General features: G+C 46.7%; 1 protein-coding gene across 1 annotated transcript in view; it reads right to left on the bottom strand.

Moving 5' to 3' along the window:
* Positions 1-19,795, bottom strand: part of KCTD1 (potassium channel tetramerization domain containing 1) — a 186,812-nt gene extending 167,017 nt beyond the window's left edge. Inside the window, exon 1 of the mRNA XM_060613496.3 lies at positions 19,667-19,795. Within this exon, the coding sequence (XP_060469479.1) occupies positions 19,667-19,675 (9 nt within the window). The 5' untranslated portion in view covers positions 19,676-19,795. The remainder of the gene's footprint in view (positions 1-19,666) is intronic.
* Positions 19,796-20,104: the final 309 nt, after the last annotated feature.

Here is a 20,104-nt window from a genome sequence, read left to right on the forward strand (position 1 = left end):
TGAGTGATGTTTATGTTCCCTTAGGAGCACTGCAGCCAGTGCTGTCTAGACCTGGGAGACCCGGGCCCCAGATCCAGGCTCTGTGCCTCTGAGGGCCTCTCACATTGGAGCAGCACAACTGGAATTTTCTAAGCGCCTCCCCAGTGTCTGAGACTGGCCAGGGCTGTCTGTGCCACCGTGCAGGGGCACCCTGAGCCTGGGCTGGAACTCATGTGGGCTCCAGGTCCTGTTTCCCCTGCCTCAGAGCACTCTGAATCTCTGCCCTGACCGCAGGGTTGCTCTGATGCCCCAAGGAGCTCGAGACGACTCCCGGGCCCATGTGGTCATCTGCCGGCCTGTGTCCGGGCACCTGTTCCCGGAGGGCCGCCTGGCAAGCGGCTTATTCCCACCAGCCAATACAGGGTTTCTTTTGTACAACTGTGTGGGTCCAAGCTTCCAGAAGGGTGCTGGCATGCCAATCTAGAGCGACTGAAACTGATTTTTGCTTTTTTTTTTTACATTTAGTGCTTTATTTATTTTCTAATGCACATTTTTATTTAAAAGTTCTTTTTAGCTCCATTGAGGTATAACTGACACAACTGTAAGACATTTAAAGTGTACGTTGTGATGCTTTGAGATACGTCTACATTGTAAAAGGATCTCCGCCTCCCCCCACCCCCACCTAGCTAGTTAACACATCCATCACCTGACATATGCACCTTTTTTTTTAGTGAGAACATTTAAGTTCTACTGTCTTAGCAAATGTCAGTTACACACTGTATTGTATCGACTATAGTCACCATATTATACCTTATATCTTCAGACCCTATTCATCTTAGAGCTAAAAGTTTTCCCCTTTTACCAACCTCCTTATTTCCCCCACCCCCCTAGCCCCCTTCAACCCTTCGTTTCTGAGGCTGTTTTTTAGATTCCACTCAAATTGTTCATATAGGGGGGCCCCATGAAAAATATTTGCCGGGGGCCCCTCACATCCAAGGATTGGACCCATCACAGCCTAGCGGGCAGCTGCTGGGGCCATTATTGACTTTTTTCAAAGATTATCACCCTCCTTAGAAAGAAGAGGAAACAGAGGCTTACGGAGGTTAAGCAAGTCGCCCGTGACTCTGCAGCAGGTGAATGGGGACGCAGAGCCCCAGACTCCCATGAACACGCTCTAACCCATGCACTCCCTTGGCCACTCTGCCAACCCCAAGGGCACCTTGGATGACTCCAGCCCCGTCATCCGTGCTCCATGCACTGCTGACATTTTGAACACTGCTCCTGCTTTTCAAATTGCTTAAATGGTCTTTTAATTTTTTTTTTTCCTGCATGGTACTTGTAAATCTCACGCATCTTCCATATTTTGCTCTTTCCCTGCTGCCTCCCCCTGACGCTATGTCCTTTGGACCGATACTGATACCCAGTCCAGATTTGTCACAGGATGATGGAAACACTCCAGAGCATTAACTTTGGCTTTATGTGAACACCAGAGGCTGCGAACAACTAAGAATGTTCTCTCAAATGGCACGGGGACTATCCAGATTGCTGGGGGTGGTGCTGAGGTTAGCTGTGAGGAGGAGGCGGCATGTGGGCAGGGAAGCAAAATGTGTTAAGTCTTCTATTATGGGGTCAGCCCACCCAGTGTGGCCACCCTCCCCACTGCGGATTTCAAGAACTAGAACCAGAGGGAAGTTGGGCCGTGACTAAGAGGCTCCATGCCCTCTCAGCAGAGAGGGGGTCTTGTGGCTTCCATGACACGAGGCCTCTTTTATGCCTTTGAAGATTCCAGAGCACAAAAGTATTAGGAAGTCTCCTCTGTGTGAGTTCAGTGGTCTTTGGAAGCACTTGGGAAGCAGTGTCTATCATGGAAAGCGTGTTGACTTCGGAGTCTACTGATGTGGGCTGGAATCCCAGCATTGCTAGTATAGTAGCTGTGACCCTGTGGAAGGCACCTCAGCCCTCTGTGCCTCAGTTTCCTCCTCTGAAGGGTGGAGGTAATAATTCCTTCCTCAAATGACTGCCGTGAGAACTGACTGAGATGATGCTAGGACAGTGCCTGGTACCGGGTACACTGTGGTCATTGTCATCTTTTTTATCTCAAACTGTCTTATTGACGACAGCTTCAGATCGTGGGCCTACGCTCCCCGGTGTCACTTCAAAAAGTTGGGGGAGGGGCACCTGGTTAAGTGTCCAACTCTTGATTTCAGCTCAGGTCATGATCTCTTGGTTTGTGGGTCAAGCCCCACGTCGGGCTCAGCACTGATGATGCAGAGCCTGCTTAGGTTCTCTCTCCCTCTCTGTCCTTCCCCTGTTTGTGCACTCTCTCTCTCTCTCTCTTAAAATAAGTAAATAAAAATATTTTTTTTAAAGTTAGGGAACCTCTCCCACTTATATGTAGTTTGTTTCGAAAAATCGGTTACAAGTGAGCCATCCAGGAATACGTCCAAACCCTTTCCACCCATTTTCCATGTTCAGCCTATATCACCCCTGCAAGTCATGAAGTCCCAAAACTCTGCAGCCTGCTGTGTAAAATAGAAGCTCCTTTCACTCATCCGGAAGCTTCCCTTTCGGAGCTCACTCTATTCCTAACCTTCATAATTTCCTTGACACTTGAACACCTTCTTTTTCCTCTTTATCCATTTTGTGTCTCGCTCACCACAGTGTTTCTGGTAACTTGAAGACTTTCAAGAATATTCCAGGGCTGACCACACACTCCTGTTTTCTTCCTCCTGCTCAGTGTTTCTATGCTGAAGGCCCGGTGTTTTGTGAGCTGCTTAGGGAAGGTCAGTTAGTGGCCTTTGCTTTGGGGTGAGATGTATCTAGGCTTGACCCCTGTCTCTACTACTCAGCAGTCAACCATGTGACTCAGTCCCATGTGTAAAGGTAACTGCCATAAGTCTGGAGGGGGTCAGTGGGACCACACAGGGAAATGCTCGGCAGGGCGGGAGACCAGGCCCAAGAGCTGTGACAGCCCTGGTGGCCAGTCCACCTTGGAGCAAACCTCATCTTTTCTTGCCTAACTCCTGCCAACCTCCTCTTGACCAACTTTCTGGCCTCCCACACTATCCATTTTGCATACTGTTGCCAACTTCTATTCCTAAAATGTGACTTTTATCATGCTGTCCTTCTACTCAAAAAAAACAAAATCTTCAAAAATTCCCCGTTGATGAGTCTTGCGTTTAGAGCCCTGCACAGAATAGCCTCACAATTTCCTCCCTCTCTTTTCTCAGCCTCCTCTGCCTCCACATCCCTGCACCTGTCTTCCAACATCTGAGGATTCTACAAATATCTGGAGACGCCAACAGGCCTGCCACCCGGCCCACAGACTCTGGAGCAATGAACACCCCCGGGGAAGTGGAGATCTGAACTCTGCCTCCAACTGTGAACGGGGGTTTAGTTGGGGGTAGTTCAAGTCAGAGGAGACGAGAGTGCCTGGCAAGAAAAGACACAATGAAAAGAGAAGATGATGGCAGGGACATAGGGTATGGGGGCAAAGAAATCTGGAGAGGTGGCAGTCTGGGGCCTAAGTGGGGCAGTGGGAGGTGAGGGTGGGGGGTGCATGGCCCCCTAGGCCAGCACAGGCGTTTGGGTTGTGGCCTGTGCCCGGTGGAGGCTCCTGACCATTCTTAAGCAAGGATGTAGCATTCTGTAATTTCCAAAGAAAAGGGCAGTTTTAATGGTCATAGAAGGATGTTATGGTTATTATAGAGAATTGGAAAGATACAGAAAATATCAAAAAAACATAAAGAAGCAAAAATGAGAAAACGCAAATCTTGTGGCCTAGAGGTAAACATTGATAATGTTATTGCATTCCCTTCTTATTCTTTCCCTCCCTCTCGCACCCTGCCTCCCTGTAACGAGTGCTCACTATGTACAAGGCATTGTTATAAGACCTCTGCTCAGTTGATCCTCACGACAGCCCTGTGTCGTAGACAAAGTAATTTTCTGCACTTACAGATGGGGGAGCATTAAGAAGCTTCTCTGGGCTTCGGACCAGAGGGCAGGCTCTGAACCCTCGGGGCCACATTGCTGCTTGACGGTCACACGGTCAACACAAACACACGTGTATGTAGAGAAAGGTAAAATTTTTGTTTAAAATGGAGTCTGGCATTCTAATCTTCTGAATTGGGGTTTTAAAAAGAATTTTGACGGGCGCGTGAAGGGGCTGTGTAGGTGGGGAGTCGTTCAGAAAGTGTGTTGGGGAAGACAAGCCCACAGGAAAGAGAAGGACGAGGTGAGCATGGGGGGTGGGGAGGAGGTGATGTGTACAGAGACCTTTAGGAGGTGGAAATAACAGATGACTCAGTGTGTGTGCACCTGAGTGCATGTGTGTGCATGTGTCCATGTGTGTGCATGTGTGTGTGTGTGTCAAGGAGGTAGTTGAGGGAAAGGACATGATGAGGGAAATCCCAAGGATTTTTTTATTGAGCACCTAGATGGGTGGGAAAGCCCTCACAGGAGGGAGGAAAGTTAGGGGGACCAGGAGGGAAGAGTTCCTCTGGGGCCTCATGAGAGGGTATTTTCTGCCAGCTGGACCTGTTCACCAGGCAGTTAGACACACACAGGTGGAAAAGAGTGGAATCAGCTGCATCATTCATACTCAAGTCTAAGGATGTGAGGTTCCCTGGAGAGGATATTTAAAAGAGGAAACAGCAGGGAAAGCTTAGGGACAGGACGTCAGACAGGATGGCAGAGTCTGATGGTTGGATTCAAGAGTGGCCAACACACAGAGATCACAGACCAAGTGGGATGGGATCAGGAGGAGGAGGCCACTGGACTCAATGCTCTCCTCCCCCAAACCTCGTTTCTGTGGGTTAATCTCTCGGCCACCTTTCACATTCATTTTTGCATGTTCACCCCTGCTTTATCGGTCCCCTTCATTGTCCCAGCCTGGTGTGCCTCTAAACCCGATTTATACCCTCACCTCCTTCAGCAAACCTTCCCAACTGCTCACCGCTGGGCCTCCAGCCCCCTGTTTCCTGCCCCCCCCAACCCTGTTATTTATGTTGTTTCCTCCCAAGATTCCAAGCATCTAGGGCAGAGGCTCTGCCTTCCTTGGAACCCCACAGTGCCTGATCACACGGTCCTGATTAATTGGTTGTTTATAACCCATAGCATGGAGTCTATTATTCTACTTGTATAGTTTGGATTTTTTTAAATCTTTATTATTTTTTTTTAAATTTTTTTTTAACGGTTTATTTATTTTTGAGACAGAGAGAGAGCATGAACGGGGGAGGGGCAGAGAGAGAGGGAGACACAGAATCGGAAGCAGGCTCCAGGCTCTGAGCCATCAGCCCAGAGCCCGATGCGGGGCTCGAACTCACGGACCGCAAGATCGTGACCTGAGCTGAAGTCGGACGCCCAACCGACTGAGCCACCCAGGCGCCCCTAATCTTTATTTTTGAGAGAGAGAGACAGAGAGACAGAGACAGAGTGCGAGTGGGGGAGGGGAAGAGACAGAGAGAAACACAGAATCCAAAACAGGCTTCAGGCTCTGAGCTGTTAGCACAAAGCCGGACGCGGGGCTGGAACTCACGAACCGCGAGATCATGACCTGAGCCGAAGTTGGACACTTAACCGACTGAGCCACCCAGGTACCCCTGTACAGTTTGGATTTTTAAAAATACACTTTCTTTACACCAGGAGCTCCTCTACCCTTTTTCGCTTACTCTCGGCTTTGTGAGTTCTTCCCAGGGCATGTTCTTCCCTGTTGGCTTGGCCTTTTGCTCCTCAAATCCTCCACAGGCGGCCTGGGAGCTGAGACGCATCTTCTGTTCCCTTGCATTTTCTCACTTCCCCATTGGTCTCTGTCGCCAATGTCCCTCACTCCCAATTTATGACAACCCCTCATCCTAGAACCCCTGGTGCATTCCTTCTGGCAGGCCATGCTTGCCTAAACACTTAGCTGTTTGTAAGTACCTACTCACTTAATCTGATGGGATTAAGACACGCAGCGTCATCTCCATGCCTTCTTACAGCATCAGCTCAGTGACTCCCTACCAGTCCTCTAGGCAACTACAATGGCAGGTGTCAGATCTCCACCGAGAGCTGCACAACTTCATCTTGAGTTCCTCCAATCCTCGTAGGTTCCAGGTAGAGCCGGAAAGAATCCTCACCCATACACAACTGTGTTCGCGTGTGTGTGTGCGCGTACGCACAATGAGCAACAGCAGTGATTATGATGATGATGGCGTCAATAAAAATCACTATCATTTTCTGAGCACTTATGCACGGCAGGCCCTATGCAAAGTGCTTTATCGACATCCTTCAGTCAGTCCTCCCTTCTCTGCCTGCCACTCTTCCGTGCCCTGTGGAATCTTGGGGTTTCTCTGAAATCACTGCAATGCTGGATAGGAATTTTTGGCTTCCTTTGTGGAGGTGAGATGGGGGTAGACCCAGAAACTCCACGATCAGCACAGAGGCTTTGGAGGACACCCATGGCGGCAGTGAAGTGAACTGACCTGATTCTACTTCATCTCTAGCTCTTATCGCCCCTCCCTCACAGAGAGGAACTGGGGTCCTGACGCTACAGTCGATCAGGGGAAACAATGACCTTCCCCTGGAGATCCAGTGCCTATGGAGCATGTGTCTGGGACAATATGCCACCAAATAAGCAATGCTTGATGGGATTCTAATTAAATTAAACAGAGAAGATAGAATCTAGGAGGGTAAGTTTCCTTAAAAAGAATCAACCGTCTTCCCAGTCTTGCTTGTTACACTTCCACGCCTGCTTAGGGCTATTACCTTTCTAATTGGAAAGAGGTAACAAACCAATGGTGTGGAGGTAGAGAAATACAAAATAGAAATTTCTCTATTTCTCTAAATTGTTTCAAAAAAACATCCAGTTGAGGAACTGACCAAAAAGAAGGGGTGGGGGGGGGGGGGAGAACTTTGCTGAGCTACAGGATTGGATGTAAGGGACAAGCAGAGATTGAATGTGGTGTTTAAGGTCAGTCAAGTGCTGTGAAACTATGGAAGACTGCAGAGGTTCTGATCCCAAGAAAAGTTAAAAATAAAGCCTTTTAGAACATCCTAGGTCTGGAAGTGCTGTTCCACTTTGAAAAGGCACAAGAACACACTCTAAAATAAAAGGTGATTTGAGAAGGATGACCTACGAGGGAGGGAAGGGGGAGGAAGGTGTGAGGCACCAGACTGCCGTGGGCAGGGCACTGGCGTGAGGGGAGGAAGGCCCGTGCAGGAGGCAGAGGGGTATTCTGGTTCGTGTCTTAGTCAGCTTGGGCTGCTATAACAAAATACCATAGAATGGGGTGCTTTAAAAAAAACCACCTAAACTTATTTCTTAAAGTTCTGGAGGCTGACGGATTTGGCTTCTGGGGAGAGCTCTCTTCCTGGCATGTGGATGGCTGTTGAGACAGCAAGTTCTCCGGTGTCTCTTCTTCTGAGGAAACTAATCTTGTGGAATCTACTGGATCAGGGCCTCATCCTTACAACCTCGTTTACCCTTCATTACCTCCATAAAGGCCCTACTCCAAATTCGGTCACACTGGGGACTAGTTAGGACTTAAACACATGAATTGGGCAGGGGGGCACAAACAGATGGATTGTTCGGCAAATGGCTGTTGGTTAAAGGGAAGGGGCCAGTGACAGGAGAAAGACAAGGCACAGCAGAAAAGGCAGAGAGGACTAGTGGAGCCACGGATGGGATTTCTGGCGTCAGGGAGTGGCGAGAGGAGACAGCTTCTCAATAATCATGAGGCCAGCTTTTCTGATAAGTGGGAATGGGTTTGGAATTTGAGAGGAGTAAAAAGATCCAGAAAAGCCTCCACGGGGAATGGGATAAGAATAAAGTGGGGGCTGCCATGCAATACCAAGGGGCCAGGCAAGGTGAGCTACCGTGATGGCCATCCGGACGTCAGCCTCAACGTCATCTCCTTGTGGACATCTCGCCTAACCACACTGTTTTAATTTTCTGCATAGTACTTAGTGGTATCTGATGAAGTTATCATTCCCCCCTGTGCGATGTAAGCTCCATGGGACTCTGGATTCTTTTTTTTTTTTGGCTTGCTTTTTGCTATTTCTAAGGCTGAGGGTAGTGCCTGACACAGTAAAAACCAAGGGAGTCTCTGCGAGCTGAATGGACGAAACGACTTTGCAATGGCGCCAATGAAAGAATTAGGTGACCTTCCACCCGTTGTCACTCAGGCTCCCAGGATCAAAAGTGTGGAAAGAGAAAGGTTATCCAGGACTTGCACTGGCAAGGTAGGAATGACAGAGGGGGCCACGTGAGGAAGGAGTTGAGGATGCTAGTGAGTCTGCTGTGGAAATGGCTGAAAAGGAGAGAGATGACAAGGAAGAAAGGCAGACAGGGAGGGAGGGAGGATCGCAGACGTAAGAAGAGAGGAAGCAGGGAAGGCTGGAAAAGCGGGTTTAATAGGAACGAGTCGGAGAATGAGATACTCTGGTCAGCAAGAGGAGGCTGGAGCCAGAGGTTGCTGGACACCAGCGTGTGTCCACAGGTGGCTGCCAGTGTGACAAGAAATGGAGGGAGGGGGACTGAAGTTTAGCCCACCAATGCACCGTGAAGTGGGGCAGCCCTTCCTAAGGCGTTCCATAAGCGGTAATAGTTGACGCTACTATCACAATAAAGGGCTCCGTGGTCAACTAAGTTTAGAAAGCATGAGTTAGAAAATTGATTCACATATTGCAGGATTTCTACAAATTTTTGAAATACTTAACAAGACTTCAAAGAAAGGTACAGTGTTCTCCAAATCTACTTGACTGATGAATCCTTTTTATTTCTCTCTAGGAATATCCCTAGGGCCTTCTGTTCCCCAGAAGAGAGGTCCTCAAAGTATGGTCCCTGGGACAGCACTATCAGCATCCCCTGGGGACCTGTTAGAAATGCAAATTCTCAGCTCCCATCCCAGACCTCTCTGATCAGAAAGTCAGGGTGGAGGCAGGATTCTGAACAAGCTCTCCAGGCAATTCTGATGCATACTGAAAGTCCAGAACCATTGAGCTAGAAAATACTTTTGAGAAGTCTGATTCGTGTTCAAATCTGGGAAAGACTATTCCTTAAGGGGTGAGATGAGTCATTCGTGTAAATGCTAAGGTCATATAATATGACTGCAGAAGTTGAAATGGAGAAGAAAAATGTGTGTCCAATTGTAATGTGCAAATTAAGATTGCAAAATTTAATATTAGCCTAATTCATAAATCACATCAAGATTTGAATACAAATGACTTTGGATTGCCTATTCCTTTGGATTATTCATCTTGTTATGTCCCTCTGTTAGCACGATTCAAGAGCTGACTTTTTTCCAACATACTTTATCAAGTTGTGGAGAGGGGGGTGAGGGAAAGGAAGAGAAATGTATTTGAAAACTATTTCCTTTCTTTCCCCTTGTCCATGCTTTGACAGAGTTACCAAAAAGTAATTATGAGGCCAAAAGGTAGACAGCAATGGAAAGGAGAAGATAGATCACATGGAAGCTGTATCATCACCTCTTAAGTAAAAAAAAAACTGACCCTAAGTTTCTGTATTATATGTCTGGCTATCTAAACTCATATTTAAAACCTGATTTTAAAAGCAATTATTTGGGGGGGGGGGGCGTCTGGGTGGCTCAGTTGGTTAAGCATCCGACTTCAGCTCAGGTCATGATCTCACAGTTCGTGAGTTCGAGCCCCGCATCTGGCTCTGTGCTGACAGCCCAGAGCCTGGAGCCTGCTTCAGATTCTGTGTCTCCCTCTCTCTCTGCTCCTACCCCGCTCAATGTCTGTCTCTCTCTCCTTCAAAAATAAATAAAAGCATTAAAATTTTTTTTAAAGCAATTATTTGCAAAGAGCTTTATAAATCAATCAACTCAGGAGCACTTTATCTACTTTTGTAATAAATGGTTGTTGGGTCAGCACAGATTTATCAGAAGGTATAATTTTCAAGTGTTAAAAAGCGTATCTGTCCCATTCCCTAGCAGAATAATGGTGTTTACCATGCATTTGTCGTTTGCAAAAAAGTTGCAAAAAAATTCGGGATATATAAATACTTCAATGGTACAATGAAAACAAAAATGTGACTCAAAGGAATCTGGGTGCATGTTTCCAAAGTAAAATTAGAATCTGGGCCTACATCTTAAAATGCATTTCGACTCGGAATTTTCCTAAAAAGGGGGAAAAAAAAAAAAAAACAAAGAAGACCCCTTAAACAATTATACAGAGCTAAATGATTAAGCTTTTTAAAGTGCTTTAGCCAGAAATAGTCTTAAGTTTCTAATGCATTTAGACATAAAGGCATATCAGAAATGAAAGAATAACATTGTTCAAAGATTTGCATGAGCACAAAGGCTTAATTGGAAGAAAAAAAATGATAAGAAATGTCTCTGATTTCTTAAGGTAGAAGTTTACAGAACTTCCATTCTTTCACTTGGTCAGCTCTGGTTCATTGCCCAGCAATATACATGACTGGCGGGGTCCCCGTGAATCCACTGGTCATGAATTCCCATGGGTCCTTCTACTAAGTGGGGATGAGCTACACTAGAGGTAGGTCTAAATTAAGATCTGTGTTTCCTATAGAAAACCACCTGCAGCTCTTAGCTAGTTTAATTTGTGCAACCTTAGAGTGACCCATTTCTCAATACTATGGACCACTGAACTATAGTATTGCCAGCATGAAGGAAGGCTTCATTCTGAAATTGTGGCCCTCATCTAGAGAGTTGTCTGTTCTCCCCAACTTCATTCAAGCATACTGAAGAAAGGTCAGGTCCAAAGTCATTAGACTGCAGATTCTAAAACCTGCTTCCTGTTCCCAGAGTTGGAAGGGCATTTCTGATCAGACAGAGGTTGAGTTAGTTCATATAGCAGGTGAATTTCTTTCCCCATGTGAATTCCTGGAACTCATATGCAATAGCGCTGTGCTAAGAGTTGGCCCTCATGTATACAGGAAGGTGATGGCCATCTGGCAAAACACCTGGACCTTCTTACCTCCTCAAAAAATGATGAGCAGTGATTCTGGAGAGGAAACCAGTGCTAAACAGAAATAAGACCAACCCCCATCTTTGCGGGCCACTCACAATTTCTGAAAATGGTTCTGAGGTTATAAATACCTAAAGGCCCTGATAGAAATTTTAAAGGGTAAGACATTTAACATTTTTTTCATGTGCCTTATCTTATACAATTGAACAAAACCCCCGTATACTCACACTGTTGATTTCTCTTATCCCTAAATCACTCTAGTAGTTACAGAGGGACCCACCATTTAGCACTGTAATATAGTACAATCTCCCCCATTAAATTGTTTTCCTGGGGGGCACAGAGTATTAAAAATTTTTTTCTTCACTTGCTAAGATGGGGAGATTAATGACACCCACCTTCTAGGTGGCTGAGAGAAATAGGGGAGCTAACATACATGAAATTCCTAGCACAAGAAAAGTGCTTAATACTTACTAACTACTGGTAGCAACCATTATTAAGAAGAGGCAGTTGTACCTGGGAGTTAAGAGCACAAACATGGAAGCCTGAGTGCAGCATCCAAATCCTGGCTCTGTCACTCACCAGTATGCGGCCCTGGACAAGTTACTTAATCTCTCTGGGCCTTGATATCCTCATCTCAAAGATACTAACAGTACCATCCTCTTGGGTGACAAATGGAAATTGGATTAGATACTATATTACAAAGTCTTTGGAAAACATCCTGGCACATAGGAGGTGCTATACTGGTGTTACTATTTAATTCTTACCACAACCCTCAGGGGTGGGTGAAGCCAAGGTTTCGGGTCATACAGCTAATGGTGGGTCCACGGTTCTAAGCAAGTCGAAGACGCAGCTGATGTCAGTATGCCTCATCAGAGGGTTACATGCGAGTCTCTAGTTGCACACGACTGTTCCATTCCCTGGTGGCACATGCCTGCCTCAGATGGCTCATCACCTTCACTAGTATTCCTGATTACTAACTGGCAACGCAGATGCTCTTAACGCACAGCATGTGCCAGCATCCTGCATGCCAGAGGTTGACAGCACTTCCTTGTATTGATTTGCTTAAATGCATAGGAAAACAGATCTCTTACTTGTCTCTGAGAAACTGACAGCGAGTGGATCTGAATAGACCACCGTGCCTGCTTTCTCTCCCCTCCCTGGTCCACAGCACAGGGGGAAATGGGTAACTCCGAGGGGTGGATTCTTCCAGCCACCCCTGTTGAGCCTCAGTTGTTTCTGTGAAGGAGCCAAAGGAGGTTTTTAAAGTTGGCTCAGGCTTCCCTTTCCACTGAGGGTGGGGCAATGGTGAGAAAGTAAGAGAAAGACCAGAGGCTAGGCCAAGAATTTTGCTTGTGAATGTATACCACTGCCATCTGCTGGATGGAATGGGTATCAGATCTGTTCCGATGTTTCTTTGCTGTATAATAAGCAAATTCACTGATTTCCCATTATGGGTTCAGAACCTAGTGGTTTCATCATTTCACAGAATCAGTTCTAAATGTCTGCAGATCTTGGAAATCTCATGACAACCGTGCACAGAAGGACTATCATGTGAGTAACTGAAAGGTAAGCTGATGATGTCTTTGAAGCAATGCCCTATTTGGCATTACTAGTTCCCCAGATCAGAGTTAGTCTGTTCCCAAATGGTTGATCGAATTGGTTAGAATAAGCCCATAACTATCCAGCAAGGGCATCTGGCAGAACTTGGACCCTCCTGTCAATGGCAAAAAGTACTTACAGGGAAGTGAAATCACCATCTGGCCTTAGTCTTGTGTTCTCTGAAATTCTGTGTTCATGTATCCAGTAATTATTTATTGGGCACTTATCCTGTGTGCCAGGCACATATCAGGAACTAAGGAAGCAAAGAGGAATAAACGTAGTCCCATTTAATGATATTAAATGGATATTTTCTGAGTGCTTACTACGTGCCAGGCACATGCATCCAGTCCTCAGAACCACCCTAGGATTTATTATTATCTCATTGACAATGATCTTATATTATTTCATTTACAAAGACTTTATACTATTATCTCATTTAGAGTGACTCTTCCTGTCTCATTTACAGTTCAGAAAACTGAAGCTTAGGGAGATTAAGTAACTTACACTAGATAATACAGTTAGAGCTGGAGTGAGATTTGAATGTGGGTAGTGGGAGTGGATGGGTGGAGGAGAGAAGGGTTGGCAGGGGTTATGTAGATGTTTTTTCTCATGTACAGAGTCTGGGTCTTTCATTTTACACACATTTTCTGTCCCATTAGCACAGAATCCCGGCAAAGTAAAAGTGCCACACAACACTACGTAATGTAGCAGCAGATGCTTTGGAAAGATTGATCAGGAAGAATATCCCTTCCTCTAGCAAGCATCTGAAATCTATCTAGTTAACATTCTCTTCAGTTCTTAACTCTTCCTAACAGCAGCCTCAGTGTCGACAGCAAGACCTGAATTATCGTCGGTTCTCATTGAATGGAAAACAAATCAGCATTTTGGCCTGCATGACAGATATGGGAGAGTGAATGATTTGCTCAGCAGCAGCTAGGGAGCAATTCAGATGTATGATCACAACAACCGCAAATCGCTTTTCATTTGTTCTCTCTCTGCTCTTGTGTACGAGCAGGGAAGGTGCAGGTGCCAGTGAGGGGATGCCAGGGTGGATGGGAGCAGGAAGAAGAGAAGAGACGATGAATGGAAGCTGGTGGCAGAGAAGAAAAACACTCTGTGCCAAGTGCCTCTGAAAAGTGTTCAAATAGTTTCTACTGGACAGAAAGAAGCAGAAGTGTAGGCGGGACAGGAGAGTGGCTAATGGTGGGTAGGGGTTTGTAGTCAGCTCGCTGGGCTAGAATCTCTGCTATGCCAGTAGCCTAGTCTTTGACCTCAGACAAGTCACAGAATCTTTTTATTCCTTACTTCATACACCTGTAAGACGGGGGCCGGCTTACAGTGCTGTTTTGGGGGTTTACTGAAGTAGTCTAGACTGCCCTCCGTTATTTGCAGCAAGGGGCCAGAATTTGGATGGATCCTTTAGAAAAACTGCCCTTAGGCTGGCTCGATGCTATTTATTTACACATCAGTTTGCTATACATACTCATATTTTGCCTCTCCACATCCTATAAGGCAGGTTGGAGAGTTATTATCATTCCCATATTTATAGAAGAAACGGATCTCCATGTGTTTGGTTGAAATGAAGATGTTTGTCCAAGCACAGCCTGCCCTCAGGGCCACCCACATGAGAACCACCAAAAAAAAAAAAAAAAAAAAAAAAAAAAAAAGCATCCTATGGAATCACATTTGTGTATCAAACTCCTATGCAGAGAGTGGTTTTCAAATCGTTTCCTGGAAATAACTGAAACCCGAATTTCTTGGAAGGAGCTCCAACCTGGAATTTCCTAGAAGTACAAACAGAAAGGGGAAAGGCTATTACAAGCATTCATGGCAGATTTCTTTCACTGAAATTCTCTTTCAAATCAGTTTTGAAGTTGAAAGAAAAACTGAATACCTAATTTTAAGATTATTTTTAAAATTAATCTACTGTTCATCAGCCAATGTTATTTTGGTGGTGAATAACATATTGGGCAAAACACTATTTCCTGATTGTTGCACGTGCTTGTGAGGCGCAATGTGAGGGAACGCGTTTTAGAGAAATAAGAATGAATGGAAAGAATGGACAAAATATTAGAAATACCGAAAACAGTTCCACATAAGTATTAAAGTGTAGTACTGAGACACACACTAGCCTAGGATCAGTACAAAAAGTGAGGGGACACAGGCACTAAAATCTAACTAAGGGGGAGAAAGCAGAGCTAACTCAAATCAGAACAAACAAATGCTACTGTGCTGAGGTTCTGAAAAGTTCTGTTACTGAGTGATCTCTAAGAATTGTGCCAGTTATTTGTATGTCGGTGGGCTTTTAAAAAGCGTGGTTGAAGAAGTTTTCTAATAATTTAATATATGTTCGTGAAACTTTTAACACAATTACCTGCACTGTAAGGCACAGACTTGACTGTCTTTCAGAAGGTTAAACACGGGCCTATTCAAATGAGGGGGTGCCTGGTGGCTCTGTCGGTTAAGCGTCCAACTTCAGCTCAGGTCATGATCTCGCAGTTTGTGAGATCGAGCCCCGCGTCGGGCTCTGTGCTGACAGCTCAGAGCCTGGGGCCTGCTTCGGATTCTGTGTCTCCCTCTCTCTCTGCTCCTCCCCCACTCACACTCTGTCTCTCTCAAGAAATGAATGAACATTAAGAAACTTTTAAAAAAAATGATGAATTCCAACTTAGCTGGAATTGGATACACAGACCATCGCGGTTTAGTTCATAAATGAAAAGGCACCCTGGATAACAGGGTGAGAGCAGGGAGATCAGCACCTGACACGGTACATGCTCCATACACAATTGTCAAGCAAGTGGAGAGATTGGAGGAACTCCGGTTTCCCTTGGGAGCTCAGTTACACAGGATGTAAATGAGACTCATCAGTGCTCCTCATTCTGGCTACTAGAAATGAAGCGAAAGCTACAAAATCTGCCCCGTCTTCAGAATCCCAATGTCTGTTCAGTTAACACATCAGAAACCTAGGCATCGACATCTCTCTTCTTGTTCACTGATAAACCAACCCTTTTACTACATTCTGTCAATTTCACCCTCTAAATACAGCCTACAATTTTACCTTCCATCCCTGTTTCCCCTGCTACTACCTGAACCTCAGCTATATCTTCTCTTGCCTGAATGATTGTTATAGTCTTCCAAGGGCTATGCCTCATCCATTCTTGGTGCCACTATTCATCGCCCACAGTAACACTGGAATTATCCTTTCAAAACACAAATCTGATTAAGTCCCTTATACTTCAAAGCTCTAATCGTTGTTCAACTGTTTGATTAACGTCTGTCTCTCTCCATGTGAATCTTAAGCTCCAGGAGACTGGGGACTCTGAATGCTTTTTCTCACCATTGGGTCTCTGGCATCTAACACAGTGTTTTGTATACAGCAGGCACAAATAAATATTTGTTGAATCAATAAATGAACCGAATGAATACTGGCTTGTTATTCTTAAAGGATAATCTCTCTGTTTTGCCTTCCACACTGTTATCTCAAATCAAACTCATCAACACGCTTAACGTGATTTACATCTAGTACATTTTTATGAATGAAAAGCCAGAGTGCCTAAGAAAATTGAATTGTTTCTCGCTTCTGCATGAGTAAGCTATTAAAATAAGCAAACGTGCTTGCATCCGAAATTTTCATTTTTATTCCCAAGATGGTTCATCCTAAAGATGGAGAAAATAAGAGCTCCCCTTGCTTGGGAAACTGTAAATTGCAGTCCCAAAGAAGGTCCGGAAATGCAGTTTAAGATCCAACTAAATATAAGCCTTAATGAACTGATGGCTCACAAACAAATATCCTTTGAATGATTCAAAATGGAAAAGATCTTAGCCGAAAACACCACATTTCAGAATTAGGGAACAATCATTCTGATTTTAAGATGTTGAGAAAAGAAAGCATTTGTGCAAACAACTTATTGCTAAACCTAGAACTACATGGAAGTTTAATTTTCAGAAAGTTCTTGGATACAATACATCTTTTGCTAATTACTTTTACATTTAACAACAAACTGCTTTGGATAAATAATCATATGCCAAAAGGTCCATAATGCTATTTAACAAATGGGATAATACATTTTCATCATCATCTAGTAGAAGTCTTAATACATTTACTTTCCCAGTACTTAGGTAGTATAATTTGTACCATAATTACTGAATATTCTCCGAAATAAATACCTCACATCAGAGTAATGTGGATGGTCAGTAAATCACTATTACTTAAATAAGGATGAACCAAGCTATCATTGCGCACCCCTACTATGCAAGCCCTGGCAAAGAATTACAAATATGAAAATCTTACAGCTAGAAGAGAGACCTCTAGTGTGTGTTAGAGAACTTTATATTGTGCTTCGGGCATAATTAATACAGCAAAATCACTGCAGTCATTTTGAATACTGTGGTGGGAGATTTTTTGCCAACTATCATTCACGCTCGATCCACTTCAAAATTTCTTCCCAGCAAACGTATCATATTTTTGCCTACTTTCTTTTTTGTAATCATATTGCCTAAAACCAATGAAGTTTTCTCCGTGATGCAAAGTTTTAAAATTCAGCGGTCACCTTTGCAACCTAATTAGTAAACATTAAACCTACTGTCATCATAACAATCGCTAACAATTCTTTGCATTCAAGCAGCAGCAGGACTCCTGAGCCAAATTGTTGCAGCCAGTGTGCGGTCTCCTGAACACCAGCCCCTTACGGTAAGCCAAATGCCACACAAATATAAACACGAGGAATAGATCGGCACATCGCCCATTATCCAGGAGATAAATGGACCCACTACTATTTCAAATTCACCAAGTAGGTTAGCTATTAGATTCCACGGTTTCCTACATATGCAGGTAAATTCCTTGATGTAAAATCAGATTTAATGAATCATGCAAGGCATCAGCCTCAGCCTTTAAAAATCCTTTATTTTCTCCTTTTCCACATTAAAAACACATTTGAGATAAACACAGAAGATGTTTCTCCAAAGAACACACATACACACAAAACAGGAGGTCTCTTAAGGAGTCTACTGCTGAGAAGGTAAAAGCATTTTGCTCATTTTTAATTTGCTAAAACAATCCAAGCATGCTTGGTACCCAGAGGGTATTCTCAAATAAACTTGTATCTCTAGCTGCCAGCTTAGTTGATTGAAAACAGAAGGCAAACGTTTCTTAAAGAATGAGTATGTTAAACTGTTATGTCTCTCCCAGTTCCACCAAGGACACACACACACACACACACACACACACACACACACACACACACGTCAAAGATTTGCTTGAAAGCAGCCGCCAGTTCTCTATGATCTAAAAGGTAATGCAGCATTTGTACCAAATTACTGCTGCCTACTGCGGTGCACCTCTTAGCGACGAAGCCGGTGCCACGGGGACACTGGGCAGTTCCTGCGTGCTGTTCTCCACGCACAAAGCCGACAGCCCCATTTGCAACTTTGCTAACTTAGTTGGTTTCCGCCCAGCCGGCCCCCGAAGCACAGTCACGGTGAAAACGTTTTGATACCAGAAAATCATTTCCACGACAGTTGCAAGTGTTCGAAAGCACAAAGGCAGACACTGCCGACCCGATCTAGCTAGGAAGTTTCGGTACTGGGGCGGCCGTGCGGAGCACGCGTCCAGGTAAGGGATTTCTGCACCTCAAGTCTGGTGCTCTCTCCCTGGATGTTTTGGGGGTCGACCTCACTTTTAACGCGAACTCGCCAGAACGCGCCCCCCACCCCACCCCGTTCTTTTTTGAGGAGGCTCGGACTCTATTTTCCAGCCGGGTCCCTCTGGGGGGCGGGAGAGGAAGCACACTTCACATTTCAATAAAGAGGGGCGGCGGGGTGGGGGGGTGGAGGGGAGGAAAGAGGTCAGAAAGGAGCCAAACTGCATCCCTCCCGCCCACCTCCGTGCCCCAAGCGCTGGTTCAGGCGCGGAGACGGGAGGCGGCCGGGACACTCTGTCCCTTTAAGGGAACCTTGGCCGCCAGAAGGGGAGGGAAGGATGCGGGCTCCGGACTCGGAGTCGGCGCTGCAGGCATCGCGGAGTAGAGGCGAGCGCAGCAAAGCCACAGCCATTACCTGCAGCGCTCACATCCTTCCCCCACCCCGACACCCCCTCCCCCGTCCCCGCCTCCCAAGGAGACTTCTAATCCGGAGCATGTGCCGTGCCCTTTATCCGGGGAGGAGGTGGGGAGGAAGAGGAATGAGAGCTTTTTAAAAATAAATGAAACGTTTGCACCCGGGGGGGGGGGGGGGGGGGGCTGGAAAAGGGAGGGAGTGGTGGGAGGGGGCTTTAAAGGCGCCCGGGTGGGCGGAGGCGGCGAATCCGGATCAGCCCGGCCGGAGACGGACGGCGGACAGCGCTGGGCACCGGCCGCGGCTCACAAAGAGGGAGCGGCGCGGTCCGGCCCGGGCAAAAGGGGAAGGAAAAACCGCCTCGGGGCCCGATCCGCTCGGCAGCCACAATGGCGTCTTTCACTGGGCGTCCGGGGGCGCCACCGAGGCTGCGGGCGAGGAGGGGGCGGCGGGCCCCCACCCCCCGGCAGGCGGCAGGAGCGGAGCCCGGGGCGCCGCCGCCCCCGCGCGCCCCGCTGGGCGCTGCGCTCGGCTGGGGGCGCTCGGGCCGGCGGCGGCGGGCCGGGCCCGCGGCGCCGGGAGGCTCTCGGCGGGGCTGCTGTGCGGGCGCGGAGCTCTGCGCCGGGAAGAAAGGGACGCGCGCGGCTCGGCGAGGAGGGAGGGGTGAGGGGAGGGCGGGGGAGAGCCGCGGCGAAGCGGCCGCCGGGGAGGCTGGCGCGCGAGCGGCGGGCGGGCGGGCGGCGCTGGCACAGGCTCCGAGAGCCGCGGCTGCTCAGCTTCCAGATCCGGAACCGGGCCCCGGCGCGCGGGCTCCGGCCGCCCCGGCCCCGGCCCCGCCGGCCGCGCCCGCTCCGCCCCGCTCGCGCCCGCTCCTGCTCCCGCTCGAGGAAGAAAGCCGAGAACCCGCAGAAGCAGCCCCGGAGCAGGCAACGGCCGCTGCCCCGCCGCCGGCCCGAGCGGATCCCGAGCCGCCGCGGCGGGCTGTGTGTGTGCGAGTGTGCCGCGCTCTCGCCCCATGCCTGGCACATGCGTAAAAGCGAGTTGCGCCCAAAGTCCCAGCCATACCCTCCTTAGCAAATAATAACAAACCCAAACCGTCAGATCTTACCTGAAACATTGAAGCACAAAGTCTCTCTCCAAGTCCCCTTTTCCTTTTCCTCTCCCCCCTTTTCCGATTTCTCTCCCAGCGATCTGCTCGGCTCGCCACACCAGAGAGAAATGCAATAGCTTGGCTAAGGTAGACAGAACAAAATACAGAGAAGAGTTGCTCCAGGGCTTTGAAACCCCTCAAGGCAAGGATCAGGATACAATTAGCTCATGCCTCTACCTCCAGTCTAAATCAATCTCCAAAATAAAACTTAAATCAAATTAACTGATCACTGGGCAGACAATTGATCTCCTTCAAAAATAAAGCTCTACGTATACGTATAGATAAATACACATATAGGAATTTTTTTTCCAGGTTTTTTTTTTTTTTTTTTTTTTTTTTTTTTTTTTGTGGAAAAACAGTCTTATTCCAGCCTCCAACTTGCTTTTTACCCTCCTC

This window comes from Panthera onca, chromosome D3 (assembly GCF_046562875.1).
Source record: "Panthera onca isolate mPanOnc1 chromosome D3, mPanOnc1 haplotype 2, whole genome shotgun sequence".
In the NCBI taxonomy this organism is placed as follows: domain Eukaryota; kingdom Metazoa; phylum Chordata; class Mammalia; order Carnivora; family Felidae; genus Panthera; species Panthera onca.